Source organism: Crinia signifera, chromosome 6, assembly GCF_055691185.1.
Source record: "Crinia signifera chromosome 6, ASM5569118v1, whole genome shotgun sequence".
NCBI classification, from domain to species: Eukaryota; Metazoa; Chordata; class Amphibia; order Anura; family Myobatrachidae; genus Crinia; species Crinia signifera.
This window is the reverse complement of record NC_139222.1, coordinates 24,176,573-24,196,041: the sequence shown is the minus strand read 5'-3', so window position 1 is coordinate 24,196,041 and position 19,469 is coordinate 24,176,573. Positions and strand designations below refer to the sequence as shown.

The window sequence follows — 19,469 nt, the reverse complement described above, 5'->3', positions numbered from 1 at the left end:
ACTGCTCTGAGTTCCAGCACATTGATGGGGAGTAAGCTCTCCTGCCTCGTCCATAAACCCTGGAACTGGTGTTCCAGCGTTACCGCCCCCCAGCCTCGAAGGCTGGCGTCTGTGGTGAGGAGAGTCCACTCCCATATGCCGAACCTCCTGCCCCTTTGCAGGTTTTCGGAGTTGAGCCATCACAGCAGAGACAGACGGGCTCGAGGAGACAGGGTCACCCGCTGCTGAAGATGCAGGTGAGACCCTGACCACTGGTGAAGGAGAGACAACTGGAATTGGCGCGAGTGGAAGCGGCCATATTGTACCGCCTCGAAGGAGGACACCATCTTCCCCAAGAGTCTGGTGCAAAGGTGCACCGTTACCTGTGGCCGTCGCAAGACCGACCTGACCAGGACCTGCAGGGACTGAACTTTGTCGGGCGGTAGAAAAACCTTCATCTGCTGGGTGTCCAGAATCATCCCCAAAAAGAGAAGACGTTGGGACGGCTGTAGCTGAGACTTTGCAAAGTTCAGAATCCACCCATGACTGATGAGAGTCTCCTGGGTGAGCCGTATGTTGGACAACAGGGCCTCCCTCGAACGATTCTTCAGAAGAAGATCGTCCAAGTAGGGGATGATGGTAATCCCCTGTGCCCTGAGGACCTCCATCATCACCGCCATCACCTTGGTGAAGACCCTGGGGGCTGATGAGAGACCAAACGGCAGGGCCTGGAACTGCCAGTGTTGTTCCTGTATAGCGAACCGGAGAAAGGCCTGGTGAGGAGGCCAGATGGGGATGTGCAGGTAGGCGTCCCTGATATCCAAGGATACCAGGAACTCTCCCTGTTCCAGTCCCTGAATCACCGACTGCAGGGACTCCATCTTGAATTTGACCGCTTGTAGAAACGGATTCAAATCCTTTAGATTTAGTATAGGCCTTACCGAGCCATCCGGCTTCGGCACCAGGAACAGACTGGAGTAGTATCCCTGGTATCACAACTCCCGTTGTCCGCAGCTTGTTGATTGCTGACAACAGAAGTTGGGCCTTGTCTCCTGAGACTGGGAGACCGGTCTTGAAAAACCTGTTTGGAGGGACTAACCTGAAATGGATCTTGTAACCCTGGGTCACCAGATCCCTTACCCACGAGTCCTGACAAGACTGCAGCCAGATGTGACAGAAGGACAGCAGTCGGGCCCCGACTCTGGGATCCCCCAGATGAGACCGTGGACAGTCATGCGGCTGGCTTGGAGGACTTGGGCTCCTGGACAGCTGCCGAGGCGCCTCTGCCAGCTGAACAATAGAAGCAGGATCAGAGCCCTCACGGACCTCTGTTAGGATCTGAGAAGCCCATACCCCCATGGCTTTATTTACCCAGCACCCGACCTGGGCCGGACGCTGAATAATTCCAGCTGCAGAAAAAATGTTCTTAAGGGTAACCTCCAACTTACGGTCAGAAGTATCCTTAAGAGTGGTTGCACCCGGCACCGGGAGAACCGTCTTTTTAGACAGTCGTGAGACTGAAGAGTCCACTACTGGAGGAATCTCGACCCTCTTTCTACCCTCTGGTGGAAGAGGATAAGCAGCCAGAAACCTCTGAGGTACCTGGAATTTTTTTATCAGGATGATTCCAAGCCTGCAATATATGTTCATCCAACTCCTCCGCTGGGGGGAAGGTGGGTGACTGCCTTTGTCTCTTTCCAAAGAAAGAAGGACGAGCAGGAATGTCTGTGTCATCTGACACCCTGCAGGCAACCTTTACCATATGTATAAGGTCCTCCAGACCTGGAGTGGCTGGGGCCGGCTCTTGCGTAACTAACGTCTGAGCCTCAGGTTCCACATCATCATCATAATTATCTGGAAGGGCAAATTCGCCCTCCTCCAGATCAGGCATATCATCATACTCCCCAGAATCCCCAGAGGGCTGTAATACCCTTTTCCTGAGTAAGGTAGGGGGATTTTGCCTAGAAGATGAAGCAATGGCGCCCTCTGCTGGTGTCAAGGCCTTTGTTAAGCTCTGCACAGCAGAAGTCAAGGAAGCCTGTTGAGTTCTGGAAGTCTCTCTGTCCTTTTGAGCTGCAGAGAGCTCGCAAGCTAAATGAGACATCACATCAGCTAATTGTGATGCCCAAACAGGGATATGCATGGGGGACTCTGGAGCTGGGGGTAAAGCAGCGCATTTATCACATACAGAGTCTCCCTCCTTAGAAGGTGTAAATTTAGCAGCACACTTCTTGCAAGTAACCCTCTTGGAGCTACCCCCTGCCATGGTTCAACAGAACACCCAGCAATCACCACACACTACCAGACTGATCACAGATAGTAGGTATAGGATAGGCAGCAATATATTATGCTGGAAGGGAGAGACAGTGAAAGTAAAAGAGCTGTCACAGAGCTTTGTACAGCGCTATGGCATATACCTAGGAGCGCTATAGCTCTAAGTTTGAGACACAGCCCAAACTGTCTCCACCTAGCTCTAATCCCCACTGTAACTCACAGACCGGATAGAGCGTTCAGCAGGACGGTCACCAGGGGACAGGAATCGCCCAACTGCAGTCAGGATAGATCTGCAGCGCAACTGTGGAGCCTCCAGCAGCGTGTTCAAACGGCGCCAAATGTCCAAGATGGCCGCCGTGACTTGCAGGAACGCTGGGGTATGCCAAGGCCTGCTGGGAAGTACCGCGCGGTAACTCCGCCCCCCGCCTGGCAGCTCCGTCACCCATAATGGCGCCAGGTTTAAAAAACCCTCTGCTGCACCGCCGTTTGTGTCCCTGACCTTCCTCTAATAGGAAGGCAGGGTAATACTCACAGTGCTGCGGCCATGCCGTCGGCGGTGGGGCTGGGGGAGGATCGGGTGCACGCTGCATGTGAGCGGCGCCCGTTACAGCTCCAGAGAGGGTGGTCTCTGTCAGCCAGGGAGCCGGGCGCAAACCCTTAAGCAGCAGCCGGCTCCCTCCGGCAGGCTCCCACGTCGCAGGCAGATAGTAGCAGCAACTATCTGCCTGTCCTCAAAGGCAAAACTTGCTGCTTTATGCCCTAATTACAAAAAGCCCAGGAGATGAGCCAAATGTGACCTGCTCCCTTTTGGGCACGATCTAAGACTGGGAGGGGAAGTAGAAGGGGAGGAGTTGGTCACACTGATTAATTATTTTAAAGTGCCCATGCTCCCTGTGGTCGCCTTCTATTCCCCAGTGTAACTCCAGTGACACCTAGTGGATGAAGGAGAAACACCAGAGTGTGGGGAGGAGACTGGTCAGATCTCTGGGCTGGTAACACACAGTGACATGATGTGAGGGGGAGAGCAGGAGTATAATAGGGGCTGATGGCTCCTGATGTATGAGATACACCAGAGAGTGTGGGGAGGAGACTGGTCAGATCTCTGGGCTGGTAACACACAGTGACATGATGTGAGGGGGAGAGCAGGAGTATAATAGGGGCTGATGGCTCCTGATGTATGAGATACACCAGAGAGGAGACTGGTCAGATCTCTGGGATGGTAACACACAGAGACATGATGTGTGGAGGAGAGCAGGAGTATAATAGGGGCTGATGGCTCCTGATATATGAGATACACCAGAGAGTGCGGGGAGGAGACTGGTCAGATATCTGGGCTGGTAACACACAGTGACATGATGTGAGGGGTAGAGCGGGAGTATAATAGGGGCTGATGGCTCCTGATGTATGAGATACACCAGAGAGTGCGGGGAGGGGACTGGTCAGATCTCTGGGCTGGTAACACACAGTGACATGATGTGAGGGGAGAGCAGGAGTATAATAGGTGCTGATGGCCCCTGATGTATGAGATACACCAGAGAGTGTGGGGAGGAGACTGGTCAGATCTCTGGGCTGGTAACACACAGTGACATGATGTGAGGGGAGAGCAGGAGTATAATAGGGTCTGATGGCTCCTGATGTATGAGATACACCAGAGAGTGTGGGAAGGAGACTGGTCAGATCTCTGGGCTGGTAACACACAGTGACATGATGTGAGGGGGAGAGCAGGAGTATAATAGGGGCTGATGGCTCCTGATGTATGAGATACACCAGAGAGTGTGGGGAGGAGACTGGTCAGATCTCTGGGATGGTAACACACAGAGACATGATGTGTGGAGGAGAGCAGGAGTATAATAGGGGCTGATGGCTCCTGATGTATGAGATACACCAGAGAGTGCGGGGAGGGGACTGGTCAGATCTCTGGGATGGTAACACACAGAGACATGATGTGTGGAGGAGAGCAGGAGTATAATAGGGGCTGATGGCTCCTGATGTATGAGATACACCAGAGAGTGCGGGGAGGGGACTGGTCAGATCTCTGGGCTGGTAACACACAGTGACATGATGTGAGGGGGAGAGCAGGAGTATAATAGGGGCTGATGGCTCCTGATGTATGAGATGCACCAGAGAGTGTGGGGAGGAGACTGGTAAGATCTCTGGGCTGGTAACACACAGTGACATGATGTGAGGGGAGAGCGGGAGTATAATAGGGGCTGATGGCTCCTGATGTATGAGATGCACCAGAGAGTGTGGGGAGGAGACTGGTCAGATCTCTGGGCTGGTAACACACAGTGACATGATGTGAGGGGGAGAGCAGGAGGAGATACACCAAAAAATGTATTAACCGAGTATTCCTCACCTGTGCTGGGATCTGTAGGGATTTCCTCCTTCTTACACTGCTGGTCACCCCTCATATATGTGTCTTCGGCCCTCATATCAATCAAATCCATCTTTTCTCCCTCTGTGTCTTCTACCTTAATATCAGTCAAATCTTCATACTGAACCTAAACAAAATAACACATCAGTAATGTTTCCTGTTATGGAGATTACACAGTAGAATATGTATAAGACACACACACACACACCTGCGGCTATTCATATAGTGACGGTCACTTTGGTATATTGAGGAGACCCTAAATCCAACAGAATGGGATCATTGGACAGACAGGAATAGCGTCTAAAACCATTTGGTCAACATGACTGAAAGTCAACAGGGTCAGGTCGACTGGGCCACAAGATTGACATGGGGAAGCTCATCAGTCAAAAGGTTGACGTGGGATTTTCCACTGTTTTTTGTAATTGGAATGTACATGGACGCTGAAACGTAGCACCGCGTCCCCAAGCATAGATCGCCATGCTTAGTGTACCGGGCGGAGTGAGACACTGCGCCCTGTTATATTCTCCAACCATTCCCTAGTGCAGGGGTGGCCAACCAATCAGAGGCAAAGAGCCGATACCAGGCAAAAGTGGGCTGTGGCCTATACAAAGATGGAGCCAGCGTCATCTCTCCGGCATTAGATCTTTTAAAAGGGCCCTGCTTACCAGGGACCTTGGGGGGCAGCCAGGTGGGATCAGGATGGCAGGCGGAGCTGAACACGCTGTGAGTCAGGGGTGTAACTAGGACTTTGTGGGCCCCATACCAAAATCTTGCAAGGGCCTCCCTATTGTCCCCAACCTCAGCTTACTGTATGTACTTATCACCATGCGCCTGAACCCTACATGTTACTCTGCCGACAGAAGACACAAAATGGGGAATCTCCCCATCCAATGCCGGGCAGCTGGTTCATGTGGAAGGCCATGCTTGTAACCAGGGAGCAGTGTCCACTCTGCAACCACCATTGCTCCTGGACACTGGCAGACCAAGATCAGCATCTTGTCCATCTCTATGTTCCCGGGGTGCACACTGCGGGGAGCCAGTGGTGCAGGAAGAAATTGCTGTGGGTGGAACTGAAGTTGGTGCTCCGCAGTTACGTCCTGACCAGCCTCTGCCAGCAGCTCCCTGCACTCTTCCCAGTAGTGCTTTGCAGCATGGAAAAAAGTTAGAGGGGAGGAGAGAGTGATAGGCCAACGGTCACTGGCTCTTTCCTCCATCTGCAGAACTGCAGCCGTCCTTCTAATCACGTCTCTTATCCCCGGGGGAGGATGTGAGTACCATTTAACTGGTGCCGGAGACGCTGCTGCTGCCAGCGTCTTTTGTGGCAGGTCACTCCTTATGTGGCCTCAGCATGCACAGGACTGCCATGCCGCATAAGGACTGACCCCACGCATGTGCTGTCATACTAGGAGGACACTGGCAGCAGCATCTCCAGTACCAGTTCTATACTAGTCACAGTGTTAGTGTTCCCGCTAGGCTGTTTTAGCTGGGCGCTGCGCCCTGCCTGATTTTTAAAGGCCAAAATGCGACCTGCCCCTCTAGCAGCGCCACGCTAAAACAGCCTGCTACCTGTCCCGCCGGAGTGCACCGGTGAAGCCCAGCGCCGCAATAGATTGCGTTGCACGGCGCTTTGCAGGCAGCTCGGGGACTCAGTCACGGCCGGGCACGCCCCCTTCAGTGACGCGATGGCCTGGGCACATCCCCTTCAGTGATGCGGCGGGTCGGGCACGCCCACTTCAGTGGCGTGGCGGTCCGGGCACGCCCCCTTCAGGGACGCGCCAGCCTGGGCATGCCCCAATATGTGCCGTCGCCGTGCCTTGTCCGCCCCTCCTGCCCCCTACCCAGTTTGGTTCCTAGAAGGAACACCAAGTGTGTTCGGGTCTCTGTTTATGCGGCGTTGTGCACATATAAAGGGGAGAAGAGCCACCCCTGCCCTAGAGTGGATAGTAGAGCATGAAATACCACCTGTCGCCACAAAACACAGACCTACCTGATCCTCCTGTGGGGTCCTGTGAGTCTCCTCTGTACAGTGTTGGGAATACAGAGGATGGGGACATCTCTCTGGGGTATCTCTGTTACTGGCCCCATCTGTAGGAGACACACAGTGACTGAGGACATGGTATATATATGATTATCCTGGGAATACAGAGGACGGGGACATCTCTCTGGGGTATCTCTGTTACTGGCCCCATCTGTAGGAGACACGCAGTGACTGAGGACATGATATATATGTGATTATCCTGGGAATACAGAGGACGGGGACATCTCTCTGGGGTATCTCTGTTACTGGCCCCATCTGTAGGAGACACACAGTGACTGAGGACATGGTATATATGTGATTATCCTGGGAATACAGAGGACGGGGACATCTCTCTGGGGTATCTCTGTTACTGGGCCCATCTGTAGGAGACACACAGTGACTGAGGACATGGTATATATGTGATTATCCTGGGAATACAGAGGACGGAGACATCTCTCTGGGTTATCTCTGTTACTGGGCCCATCTGTAGGAGACACGCAGTGACTGAGGACATGGTATATATGTTATTATCCTGGGAATACAGAGGACGGAGACATCTCTCTGGGTTATCTCTGTTACTGGGCCCATCTGTAGGAGACACACAGTGACTGAGGACATGGTATATATGTGATTATCCTGGGAATACAGAGGACGGAGACATCTCTCTGGGTTATCTCTGTTACTGGGCCCATCTGTAGGAGACACACAGTGACTGAGGACATGGTATATATGTGATTATCCTGGGAATACAGAGGACGGAGACATCTCTCTGGGTTATCTCTGTTACTGGGCCCATCTGTAGGAGACACGCAGTGACTGAGGACATTGTATATATGTGATTATCCTGGGAATACAGAGGACGGGGACATCTCTCTGGGGTATCACTGTTACTGGACCCATCTGTAGGAGACACGCAGTGACTGAGGACATGGTACATATGTGATTATCCTGGGAATACAGAGGACGGGGACATCTCTCTGGGGTATCTCTGTTACTGGGCCCATCTGTAGGAGACACACAGTGACTGAGGACATGGTATATATGTGATTATCCAGGGAATACAGAGGACGGGGACATCTCTCTGGGGTATCTCTGTTACTGGCCCCATCTGTAGGAGACATGCAGTGACTGAGGACATGGTATATATGTGATTATCCTGGGAATACAGAGGACAGGGACATCTCTCTGGGGTATCTCTGTAATGGTGTGTACACACGGTTCGATTTGGCTTCCGATGTTTCTGATATAGGGAACATCGGAAGCCAAATTGCATGCAAATCGCATGCTGTTTTAGGGCTTCCAAGCCCGATGCGCTGCCGTTGCGCGCTCCCGTGTGAGCGCATATCGGCAGCTAGATAGAGAGGGCAGGCAACACTATATAGTGCAGATCTGTACTATATAGTGTAAATTGTGCCCCTCTAGCATGCCGTGAGATGCGAGTCCCGATGCGACCTGATCGCGTCGGGACTCGCATCTCATGGCATATCGCCCCCGTGTGTACACACCATTACTGGCCCCATCTGTAGGAGACACAAAGTGACTGAGGACATGGTATATATGTGATTATCCTGGGAATACAGAGGACGGGGACATCTCTCTGGGGTATCTCTGTTACTGGGCCCATCTGTAGGAGACACACAGTGACTGAGGACATGGTACATATGTGATTATCCTGGGAATACAGAGGACGGGGACATCTCTCTGGGGTATCTCTGTTACTGGGCCCATCTGTAGGAGACACACAGTGACTGAGGACATGGTACATATGTGATTATCCTGGTAATACAGAGGACGGAGACATCTCTCTGGGATATCTCTGTTACTGGGCCCATCTGTAGGAGACACGCAGTGACTGAGGACATTGTATATATGCGATTATCCTGGGAATACAGAGGACGGGGATATCTCTCTGGGGTATCTCTGTTACTGGGCCCATCTGTAGGAGACACGCAGTGACTGAGGACATGGTATATATGTGATTATCCTGGGAATACAGAGGATGGGGACATCTCTCTGGGGTATCTCTGTTACTGGGCCCATCTGTAGGAGACTTGCAGTGATTGAGGACATTGTATATACGCAGCTAGAAGATGATTATTGTGTGTAGATGGCCCCTATAGATGATCTTCCTTGTACAATAAAGAAGTCTCTTCTTACCCAGTGATGTGAGGGGCCGGTAATTCTCCATCATTATAAACTTGTACAGATCCTTGTGTTCCTCTATATACTTCCCCTCCTGTGTGGAGAGACAGACAATAACATCCTGCTAGGATGTTATAGGAAACTGACAAACACAGTGATACATTCATCACACAATCACATCCCCCGGTGTTACTGTATAATGTCCCATTCCCAGCAGTCACCTCTCCAGTCACATCCCCCGGCGTTACTGTATAATGCTCCATTCCCAGCAGTCACCTCTCCGGTCACATTCCCAGTGTTACTGTATAATGCCCCATTCCCAGCAGTCACCTCTCCAGTCACATCCCCTGGTGTTACTGTATAATGTCCCATTCCCAGCAGTCACATCCCCCGGCGTTACTGTATAATGTCCCATTCCAAGCAGTCACCTCTCCAGTCACATCCCCTGGCGTTACTGTATAATGCTCCATTCCCAGCAGTCACCTCTTCGGTCACATTCCCAGTGTTACTGTATAATGCCCCATTCCCAGCAGTCACCTCTCCGGTCACATCCCCTGGCGTTACTGTATAATGCTCCATTCCCAGCAGTCACCTCTCCGGTCACATTCCCAGTGTTACTGTATAACGTCCCATTGTCAGCAGTCACCTCTACACTCATATCCCCCAGTGTTACTGTATAATGTCCCATTCCCAGCAGTCACCTCTCCTGTCACATCCCCCGGTGTTACTGTATAATGTCCCACTCCCAGCAGTCACCTCTCTGGTCACATCCCCGGTGTTACTGTATAATGTCTTATTCCCAGCAATCACCTCTCCGGTCACATGCCCCATTGTTACTGTATAATGCCCCATTCCCAGCAGTCACCTCTCCGGTCACATCTCCCGATGTTACTGTATAATGCCCCATTCCCAGCAGTCACCTCTGCAGTCACATCCCCCGGTGTTACTGTATAATGCCCCATTCCCAGCAGTCACCTCTCCGGTCACATCCCCCGGTGTTGCTGTATAATGTCCCATTCCCAGCAGTCACCTCTCCGGTCACATCCCCTGGTGTTACTGTATAATGCTCCATTCCCAGCAGTCACCTCTCCGGTCACATTCCCAGTGTTACTGTATAACGTCCCATTGTCAGCAGTCACCTCTCCACTCATATCCCCCGGTGTTACTGTATAATGCCCGATTCCCAGCAGTCACCTCTCCTGTCACATCCCCCGGTGTTACTGTATAATGTCCCATTCCCAGCAGTCACCTCTCCAGTCACATCCCCTGGTGTTGCTGTATAATGTCCCATTCCCAGCAGTCACCTCTCCGGTCACATCCCCTGGTGTTACTGTATAATGCTCAATTCCCAGCAGTCACCTCTCCGGTCACATTCCCAGTGTTACTGTATAACGTCCCATTGTCAGCAGTCACCTCTCCACTCATATCCCCCGGTGTTACTGTATAATGCCCGATTCCCAGCAGTCACCTCTCCTGTCACATCCTCCGGTGTTACTGTATAATGTCCCACTCCCAGCAGTCACCTCTCTGGTCACACCCCCCTATGTCAAATGCTGCACACCCAATAGGGCCATCCTGGCAATATCGGGTGAAATCATGCCCATATCGCTTAATGTATGGGGGCCTTAACAGACAATTCTACTGATTTTTTTCAGACTCCTTGGATCCCTGACTGAGATCAGAGAAGTCATCAGCCTGACTGTCAGCAACATGGACCCACTTTGGGGTCAGGACTCACAGTTAGAGAACTGCTGCAATTAAAAAAGTGATTAAAAGCTTGTCTGTGTATTATTGCTGCAATCATTACTTGTGTCAGTATTGCCTGTACATAAAGGCCTATATATTATACACACACTTGTGTACTGTGCTCTGAGGGAGGATTTGGGTGCTTGTTTCCTAGCACGGCGCCCACGATTTTTATCTTACGCCATCGGGTCTATCTGATCGGGTCGCATCTCATGTGATGCGATCAGAGCCGATATTTCATTGTACAGCCACCCTGATGGGTGATTACTATGTTAAATGCACCCCCATTGTTAACGACACCCCCCACTATCAACGCCACCCCGAAGCGTGGCGAGCGGCGACGGTACGCGTCCTCTGACCTTTTCATACCCCCACTATCTAAAATCAACTCCACGCCGACGTGGATAGTGGGGGTATGAAAAGGTCGGAGGACCAGTACCGCTGCACTCGCCACGATTCGGGTTGGCGTTAACAATGGGGGTGCATTTAACATAGTAATCGCCCATCAGGGTGGCTGTACAATGTAACATCGGGTCTGATACCTTAACTAATGGTATGCGATGGCATATGACGGGCACCGTGCTAGGAAACAAGTACCAGGATTTGTTATACATAATTTATCAGATGACATCATATGTACACTGAGGTCACCCTTATGTAAATGGCAGTATTATATCCCATAGCTGCTTGGGGCACCTGTACCCATATGAGGGATATAGATGGTGGTTTAATCCTTATCATCTGATCAGCTCAGTAGAGATTATTAATCACAGTGAGGCGTCAGCATCTAGTGTGTGGTCAGTTATTAAGGGGTCGCTGTGATCCAGTAGTGTATAGCTGTGATTAATACCCTCACATAGGTAGTGTTCACTATAGCACCCTGCATCTGTCACACCTCGTGCAGTTCCTCCTCCCTGCCTGGGTGTCGCTGTCTGCTGTGGTGATTCTAGCACAGTGTGCTCTGTATTTCAGCACTGATATGCAGACCAGATTGTGCTAGAAACATCACAGCAGAGAGCGACACCTCAGGCAGGAAAGAGGAACTGCAGGTTTTTAAATATTAAAATATAATAATAATAATAATAATAATAATAATAATAATAATAATAATAATAGGGAAACATCCTATTAGCAGTGATAACCCGACCCACAATCGCAGGTAAAGTTATTGCACTTATCACCCCCAAAAACCCACATATCGCAGTTGTGTGCGCTCCTTTTTTGCCCAATTCTATTAGATAATTGCAAAAACGGGTTAACCAGTGAAAAGTGCAGGTGACATTAGGGAAATCACCCTGTACCCCCCCCCAAACATGGCACAGTAACATAGGAGAACACAGGGCAGAATAAAAAGGTTTAAAGATAAAATTAAACGGCTGCAATAAAAACACTGAAAATAAGAAAAAGCAGCTTATCTCCTATATATTTGGCTACATCTGTCACTCAAAGTGGGTGTCTGTGTCTATAACGCTCTGTTCCTGGACTTTCCTCTTAATGTGTGATTGCCTTCATCTGTGCTGAACACCTTTCTGAGAAATTAACCTGTTTAAAACAGGTGATGGCAATCATACATTAAGGGGAAGTCTAGAAACAGAGCATTGTGTCCCTCCTGGAGAGGGTCATGTTGGGAGGTATGTGACAGAGAACCAGCCCAGTGAGCCCACAGACAGTGCCAGACACCCACTGCCTTCCCATGTTGCCCAGCACTGCTACTCCACAGCCACCAGGTGAGCGCCCCCCTCCCGCGATTTGCGGCAAAACCTCCCCCCCCCGCGCGCGCCCGCGATTCGCGGCAAAAACACCCGCTCCCCCGCGACCCCCCCATACCGCGATTCGCAGCAAAAACACCCCCGCGACCCCCCCTCCCACGATTCGCTGCAAAAAGACCCCCCCCACGACCCCTCCCGCAATTCGCGGCATAACCACCACCCCGCGACCCCCCCCCCTCCCGCGAATCGCGGCAAACCCTCCCCTGTGACCCCCCCCCCGATTCGCGGAAAAAACACCCCCCGCGACCTCCCTCCCGCGATTCGCGGCAAAAAGAAACCCCCCGCGACCCCCCCTTGCGCGATTGGCGGCACCCCCCCTGCGACCCCCCTCCCGCGATTCGCGGCACCCCCCCCCCCCGCAATTCGCAGCAGCCCCAGGATTAAATGGCACATGCAAAACACTGACATGGCTATGGTCGACAATGAAAAAGGTTGACATGAGTTTTTGAAGATTTATTTTTAATTTTTTTAATTTTTTCATATTCATTGTCATGTGTCGACATGGACACCAATGAAGTGGCACACTTATGTCAACATTTACATGTGTTGACCTTTCTGTGTTGATTTTTTCTTGTGGCGATTCGCGTCACGTACCCCCCCACCCCCCCCCCCACTCCCGCGATTCACGGCACACACACACCTCCCCCGCGATTCTCGGCACCCCACCCCGTGACCCCCCCTCCCGTGATTCACGGCACCCCCCGTGACCCCCCACCTCCCGCAATTCGCGGCAACCCCCCACCGGAACCCCTGTGAACCCCGCCCTCCCGCGATTCGCGGCAGCTCCAGAATTAAATTGCACATGGAAAACACTGACATGGCTATGGTCGACAATGAAAAAGGTTGACATGAGTTTTTTAAGTTTTTTTGTCATTTTTTGAATATTTTCATATTCATTCTCATGTGTCGACATGGACACCAATGAAGTGCCACACTTATGTCAACATTTACATGTGTTGACCTTTCTGTGTTGATTTTTTCTTGTGGCGATTCGCGTCACCCCCCCCCCGCAACCCCCCCTCCCGCGATTCGCGACACCCCCCGTGACCCCCCACCTCCCGCAATTCGCGGCAACCCCCCACCGGAACCCCTTTGAACCCCGCCCTCCCGCGATTCGCGGCACCCAACCCCGCGACCCACCCCCTCCCGCAATTCGCGGCACCCCCCGTGATGCGCGGCAGCTCCAGAATTAAATTGCACATGGAAAACACTGACATGGCTATGGTCGACAATGAAAAAGGTTGACATGAGTTTTTTAAGGTTTTTTTTCATTTTTTGAATATTTTCATATTCATTCTCATGTGTCAACATGGACACCAATGAAGTGCCACACTTATGTCAACATTTACATGTGTTGACCTTTCTGTGTTGATTTTTTTCTTGTGGCGATTTGCGTCACACCCCCCCCCACCCCCACAACCCCCACTCCCGCGATTCACGGCACACACACACACACACACCTCCCCCGCGATTCTCGGCACCCCACCCCGTGACCCCCCCCTCCCGTGATTCACGGCACACCCCCGCAACCCCCCCTCCCATGATTCGCCGCAACCCCCGCCCCGTAACCCCCCCTCCCGCGATTTGCGGCACCCACCCCCGCGACCCCCCCCCTCCCGCAATTCGCGGCACCCCCCCGCGATTCGCGGCAGCTCCAGAATTAAATTGCACATGGAAAACACTGACATGGCTATGGTCGACAATGAAAAAGGTTGACATGAGTTTTTGAAGTTTTTTTTTTTCATTTTTTGAATGTTTTCATATTCATTCTCATGTGTCGACATGGACACCAATGAAGTGCCACACTTATGTCAACATTTACATGTGTTGACCTTTCTGTGTTGATTTTTTCTTGTGGTGATTCGCGTCACCCCCCCTCCCCCGGCAACCCCCACTCCCGCGATTCACGGCACACACACACACCCCCGCGATTCTCGGCACCCCACCCCGTGACCCCCCCTCCCGTGATTCACGGCACACCCCCCGCGACCCCCCCTACCATGATTCGCCGCAACCCCCGCCCCCGTAACCCCCCTCCCGCGATTTGCGGCAACCCACCCCGCGACCCCCCTCCCGCGATTCTCTGCAATCCCTCCCACGATTCGCAGCATCCACCCCCCCACAACCCCCCCTCCTGCAATTCGCGGCACCCCCGCGACCCCCCCTCCTGCAATTCGCGGCACCCTCCGCGACCCCCCCTCCCGCGATTCGCGGACACCTAGGTTGCAATACAGGGCATCTTTCATACAATTCTAACCATATTTCTCATATACAAACGTTCACAAATTAAGGGGGCGCAGCCCCTTACGACGGTGTGAAGAGCGCCCGTAGGGCGCGATGAATCACCTAGTGTGTGTAATATAAATACTCTCATATCTGGGGTATATAAAAACATTTGTCCCACTAATACAGCACCCCAATAACCCTGTCCCATACCTTGTACCCCCCATTTGCAGCACTTTTTTACCCCAAAACAGACAACTCTTTATTGGTTACATACATTATTAATGAAAAACATTTTTTTTATATTTGGGTACCGCATAATATAACTTTCCATTGCTGAAGGTGATAATCTTGGGAATACAGGGGTGGATGTATTAACCAGCGTTAAGTGCATATGCTGCAATTAATGTTGTGTGACATGTTTACATGTTTTTATCACAAAAATAATAGCGAGATCTCGCGCATGCCCAGTAAGATGGCCGGGGGGAGGGAGGGTTCTCGTTTTTTTAAATGCACATGCTCAGCAATGCAGGGGCGCTGATAAGGAGAGCCGCGGACGCTGGACAGAACGGCTCTCCTTATATACATTCAGCTGTAAGAGGTGCCCGCTTCCCTCGTTATGCAGGAGAAGTGGGACCCGTTATTTTTAAAACGTAGAACACAGTAATACATCTGCCCCACTGTACGCTTGTCCACTTGGTATAATCTAGCTACATTACAAAAGGGTGCTCCACCATTTTACCATAATCGTGGCTATGCGCTTTGTTTTCTTGATGTCATTATGTACACATTGGATTTTTCTATTTCATGGGTTCTCAAACTATTTTGCTCGGGGACCCCGTCAGACACTAAAAATTATTACAGGACCCCAGCAAGTTGCCACAAAATGGGCACCACATGTGTGGTCAGTGAATTGAAGTGGCCGCTATTGTAATAGGGAGGCAGTGGGTAATGAGGGGGTGTAAAAGGGGGAAACGGGGATCGAAGAGGGAAGCACAGGGTGTTTACTTATTATGCCCCTTTCAGACCGCACTTTGTAAACGGTATATTGCCGTTTTTTTACCGTTTTAAAACGATAATCAGTGCGGTCTGAAAGGTGCAGGACCCCTTAACCGTTTTACAAAAGCCGATTTTGTAAAACAGTTAAAATGGAGGGTCCTACCCGTTTCAGACCCGGTATTTTTGCATCAAAATCGGGTCTGAAACGGTATTTAGGACCCAGCCAATGAGCTGGGTCCTAAATTCAGAGCAGTGAATATTTAATGAGCACTCATTAAATATTCGCAGCACTGGAGCCGCCCCCCGCACGTGTGCCTTCCCCCCCGCGCGCATGTGTCGACACCCCCATGCAGCCGGTACCTTCGTTGCATGATCCGGCACTGCAGTATGGTCGGGGAAGCACTTATGAAAAAAAGCGTCTTTCAGAAAATGGCTGCCCCATTGGAAAACCTGTTTTAAAAAACTGTCTTTCGTATGGGGGCAGCCATTTTCCGAAAGTCACTTTTCTTATAAGAAAATGGGGGGGGGGGGGGGGTTTGTTAGCTCTGGGGTGGGGGGGATTTGGAGGTGTTAACCCCCGGGGGAGGGGGGGGTGGTGCGCGCTGAAGACTGGCTTTGACGCACTTAAACGGTAATATACCGTTTAAGAGATGCGTGTGAAAGGGGTTTTACCTGGCAGACCCGTTTTTGGAAACGTTTCCAAATACAGGGTCAAAGCCAGTTTTGCGGTCTGAAAGCAGCATTAATGAGTTATCCCCTGACCCCCTCCACAGACACATTAATCTGATGGTCATCAACATGGAGTCGTGACCCCATGCTGAGGGGGTCAGGACCCACAGTTTGAGAACCGCTGTTCTATCTGAATGTCTGTTTGTGTCTATTCCTCTAATTGTATTGATTGTACCTGTATTTTACCGTTTTCAAATTTTGTACTTAAAAAAAAAAAAAACCCTTCAAAGTGCATTGTCACCAGGAAAATTAGATATTGTATCTAATAGCCTATCCCCCATACAATTAATAAACCACAGCCTGCTCCTCCTGTATAGTAATAACTGGACAATAGAGGCTGCTCCCCCTGTATAACAGGATGCCCCCGCCAAGCTCCCCCCTGGATAACAGGATGCCCCCCCCCCCAGCTCCCCCCTATATGACAACAGGACACTGCAGGCCACTCCCCCTGCATACCACGACGCCGCTGGCCACTCCTCTTGTATAACAGGACACCACAGGCCGCTCCCCCTGTATAACAGGACACTGCAGGCCGCTCCCCCTGTATAACAGGATGCCACAGGCCACTCCCCCTGTATAACAACAGGACAACCTCCCCCCTGTATAACATGACACCACAGGCCGCTCCCCCTGTATAACAGGACACCGCAGGCAGCTCCCCCTGTATAACAGGACACCGCAGGCAGCTCCCCCTGTATAACAGGACACCGCAGGCTGCTCCCCCTGTATAATAACACCAGGGCAGCACAATACCATCACCTGCTGCCAGATACAGCAATGTCTTCTCTCGGTCCCCCGTAACTTAATCACCGCGGCTGCTGGAAGTGAGAGGCCTCAGGTAAGATCAGCAGCGCTGCTCCTGCAGGAAGAAGCCGAGATGCTGCAGCCAATGAAGGCGGGGATTGATCTTCGGGAAAATGGCCGCCGCTCCCTCACACAGGGGACAGTTGCTATGGAAACTTGCTAGTGGTATAGCGCGGAATTAGCTACCGGTGACCGCACAGCACATAACTCTCTCTATGCATTCTCGCAGGGGCAATTACGTCTTCTAGCCGCCCGGCAGTGATGCCCCAGTGTTCTCATACAGCGGCGGCCATTTTGTTGTGGTTTGTACTCGGCTCAGTCCCAGACTTCCCCGCGGCTGTAGTGGGAGGAGCTGTGTTACCAGGGAAACGTCCCTTCCTGGTGTGCATGGCAGGCAGGAGGGAGAGTGCTGCAGCTGGCACCAGGTGACCCCAGGTATTATACTGCTAGTAACAGCATAGTAGTGATTGCTGGGTGTGAGCCATAAGGGCACTTACAGGGGAGCTGCTGCTCTACTCACACAGGCTGCAGTATAATACCAGGTGTGTGCTATCACTGGGACCAGGGAGAGGCAGCTGAGTCCTCCCAGCCCTAGCTGTGGTGCTGCAAGGCAGAGACTGGTGTGCATGCTGGGGCTTGTAGTTCTTGTACACAGGTGTGCATGTTGGAACTTGTAGTTCTTGTACACTGGTGTGCATGCTGGGACTTGTAGTTCTTGTACACTGGTGTGCATGCTGGGACTTGTAGTTCTTATACACTGGTGTGCATGCTGGGACTTGTAGTTCTTGTAGACCGGTTTGCATGCTGGGACTTGTACCCCCCACCAGTGTCCCACTAGGCAGCAGTGTCGCTGTCCCTCTCTCGTAGCTAGGTACAGCAGTGCTAGCGGGAGACAGTAGGGATGGCCATCGATGGTTGCCATCGATTGCAATTCTGCAACTGGCCATCGATAGTGCTAAACTATGCAATGGATGACCATCTATATTTGGATGGTCATCCATTGTGTTTGATTGATTGGCCTGTGGGCCAATCAAAACACTGGGGTGGGGCTTTGCGGGTGTCCCGGCAAAAAAGAAAAAACATTGTTTTGCTATTCCATCGATGGATGGAAACCATCTGTTCTCCCCCCATCGATGGCAAAAGTATTCGACATCGGCCATGAACCATCGATGGTCGATGGCCATCCCCAGGAGACAGGCATTATTATAACATTTCTGCTACGCAGTCTCAATCTTTGTTCTTTTCTATTTTTGTGTTGGCAGCACCACCTCGCTGCTCCCCATCCCCTATACCCCGCCCCCAGGCACCTCGCTGCTCCCCATCCCCTATACCCCGCCCCCCAGGCACCTCGCTGCTCCCCATCCCCTGTCCCTGGAGGCCACAGCACTAGCGAGTGTTAGTATCCTGGCCAGGTTCTCCACATCACCACTAGGACTCTGCATCACTGGGCTGGTGGCACCTGAATGTGACTGGAAATTCCTCATTTGTCTGTTTGCTTTCTGAAGAACTAATGTTAAAGCTGGGCATACAGTACTGCGAATTCTCACATGCCCAGCCGATCACCCACAACCCACCGGAACGTTCCAAGTTGGCAGGGTTGCATGCGATCCATCGCATGCGACCCCTGTATCCCACCCAGTGGTGTAGCCAGGTTCTACGATGCGTCAAAAAGGGGGCGCGGCCTGACATTATACCACACACCGTAATGCCCATTGCACATTTTGGTACTTGTGAATTATCCGGGCGCCCGATTTTCTTCATTGCACCTAAAAATCGCGTCAAATCGCATTGCATACAATCAGATTGCATGCGATGCGATTTGACGCAATTTTAATATGTGAAGGCACCCATATGCCTGTTTCATATGTGAAATGGCCCCCCAGACCCCATTTTTAATTGTATACCCACCCTGATGGCTAAATGCCCCCATTGTTAACGCCACCCCACTAATGACGCCAACCCGAAGCGTGGCGAGCGGCGGCGGTACGCGTCCTCCGACCTTTTCATACCCCCACTATCCATGTCGGCGTGGAGTTGAGAATAGAATAGTGTGGCGAGCGGACGCCGACACCTTCACAGCTATCCGCGTCCCCTCGCGGGCTTCACAGGTGTCCGCTGCGCTCGCCACACTATTCTATTCTCAACTCCACGCCGACGTGGATAGTGGGGGTATGAAAAGGTCGCAGGACGCGTACCGCCGCCGCTCGCCACGCTTCGGGTTCACGTTGATAGCCACACTTCAGGTTCACGTTGATAGTTAAAATCGCATCGCATGCCATTGTATACCATACAATAGCATACAATGCGACGCGATTTTGTCTTCAAGGAAATTTCAAGGGAAATCGCGTCGCATCGTATTCTTAATGTACTGTCATATAATTTCAACATCGGGAGCCCGGATAATTCACAAGTA

The 19,469-nt window shown here is 51.6% G+C and overlaps 1 protein-coding gene across 1 annotated transcript in view; it reads right to left on the bottom strand.

Annotated features, from left to right (window-relative positions):
* The window catches only part of LOC146010222 (uncharacterized), a 63,332-nt gene extending 45,994 nt beyond the window's left edge, over positions 1-17,338 (bottom strand). The window contains 4 exon segments of the mRNA XM_083151258.1: positions 4,610-4,754; positions 6,615-6,712; positions 8,802-8,880; positions 17,006-17,338. Coding sequence (XP_083007384.1) covers positions 4,610-4,754; positions 6,615-6,712; positions 8,802-8,880; positions 17,006-17,008 — 325 coding nt within the window. The 5' untranslated portion in view covers positions 17,009-17,338.
* Between the last annotated feature and the right edge of the window lie 2,131 nt (positions 17,339-19,469).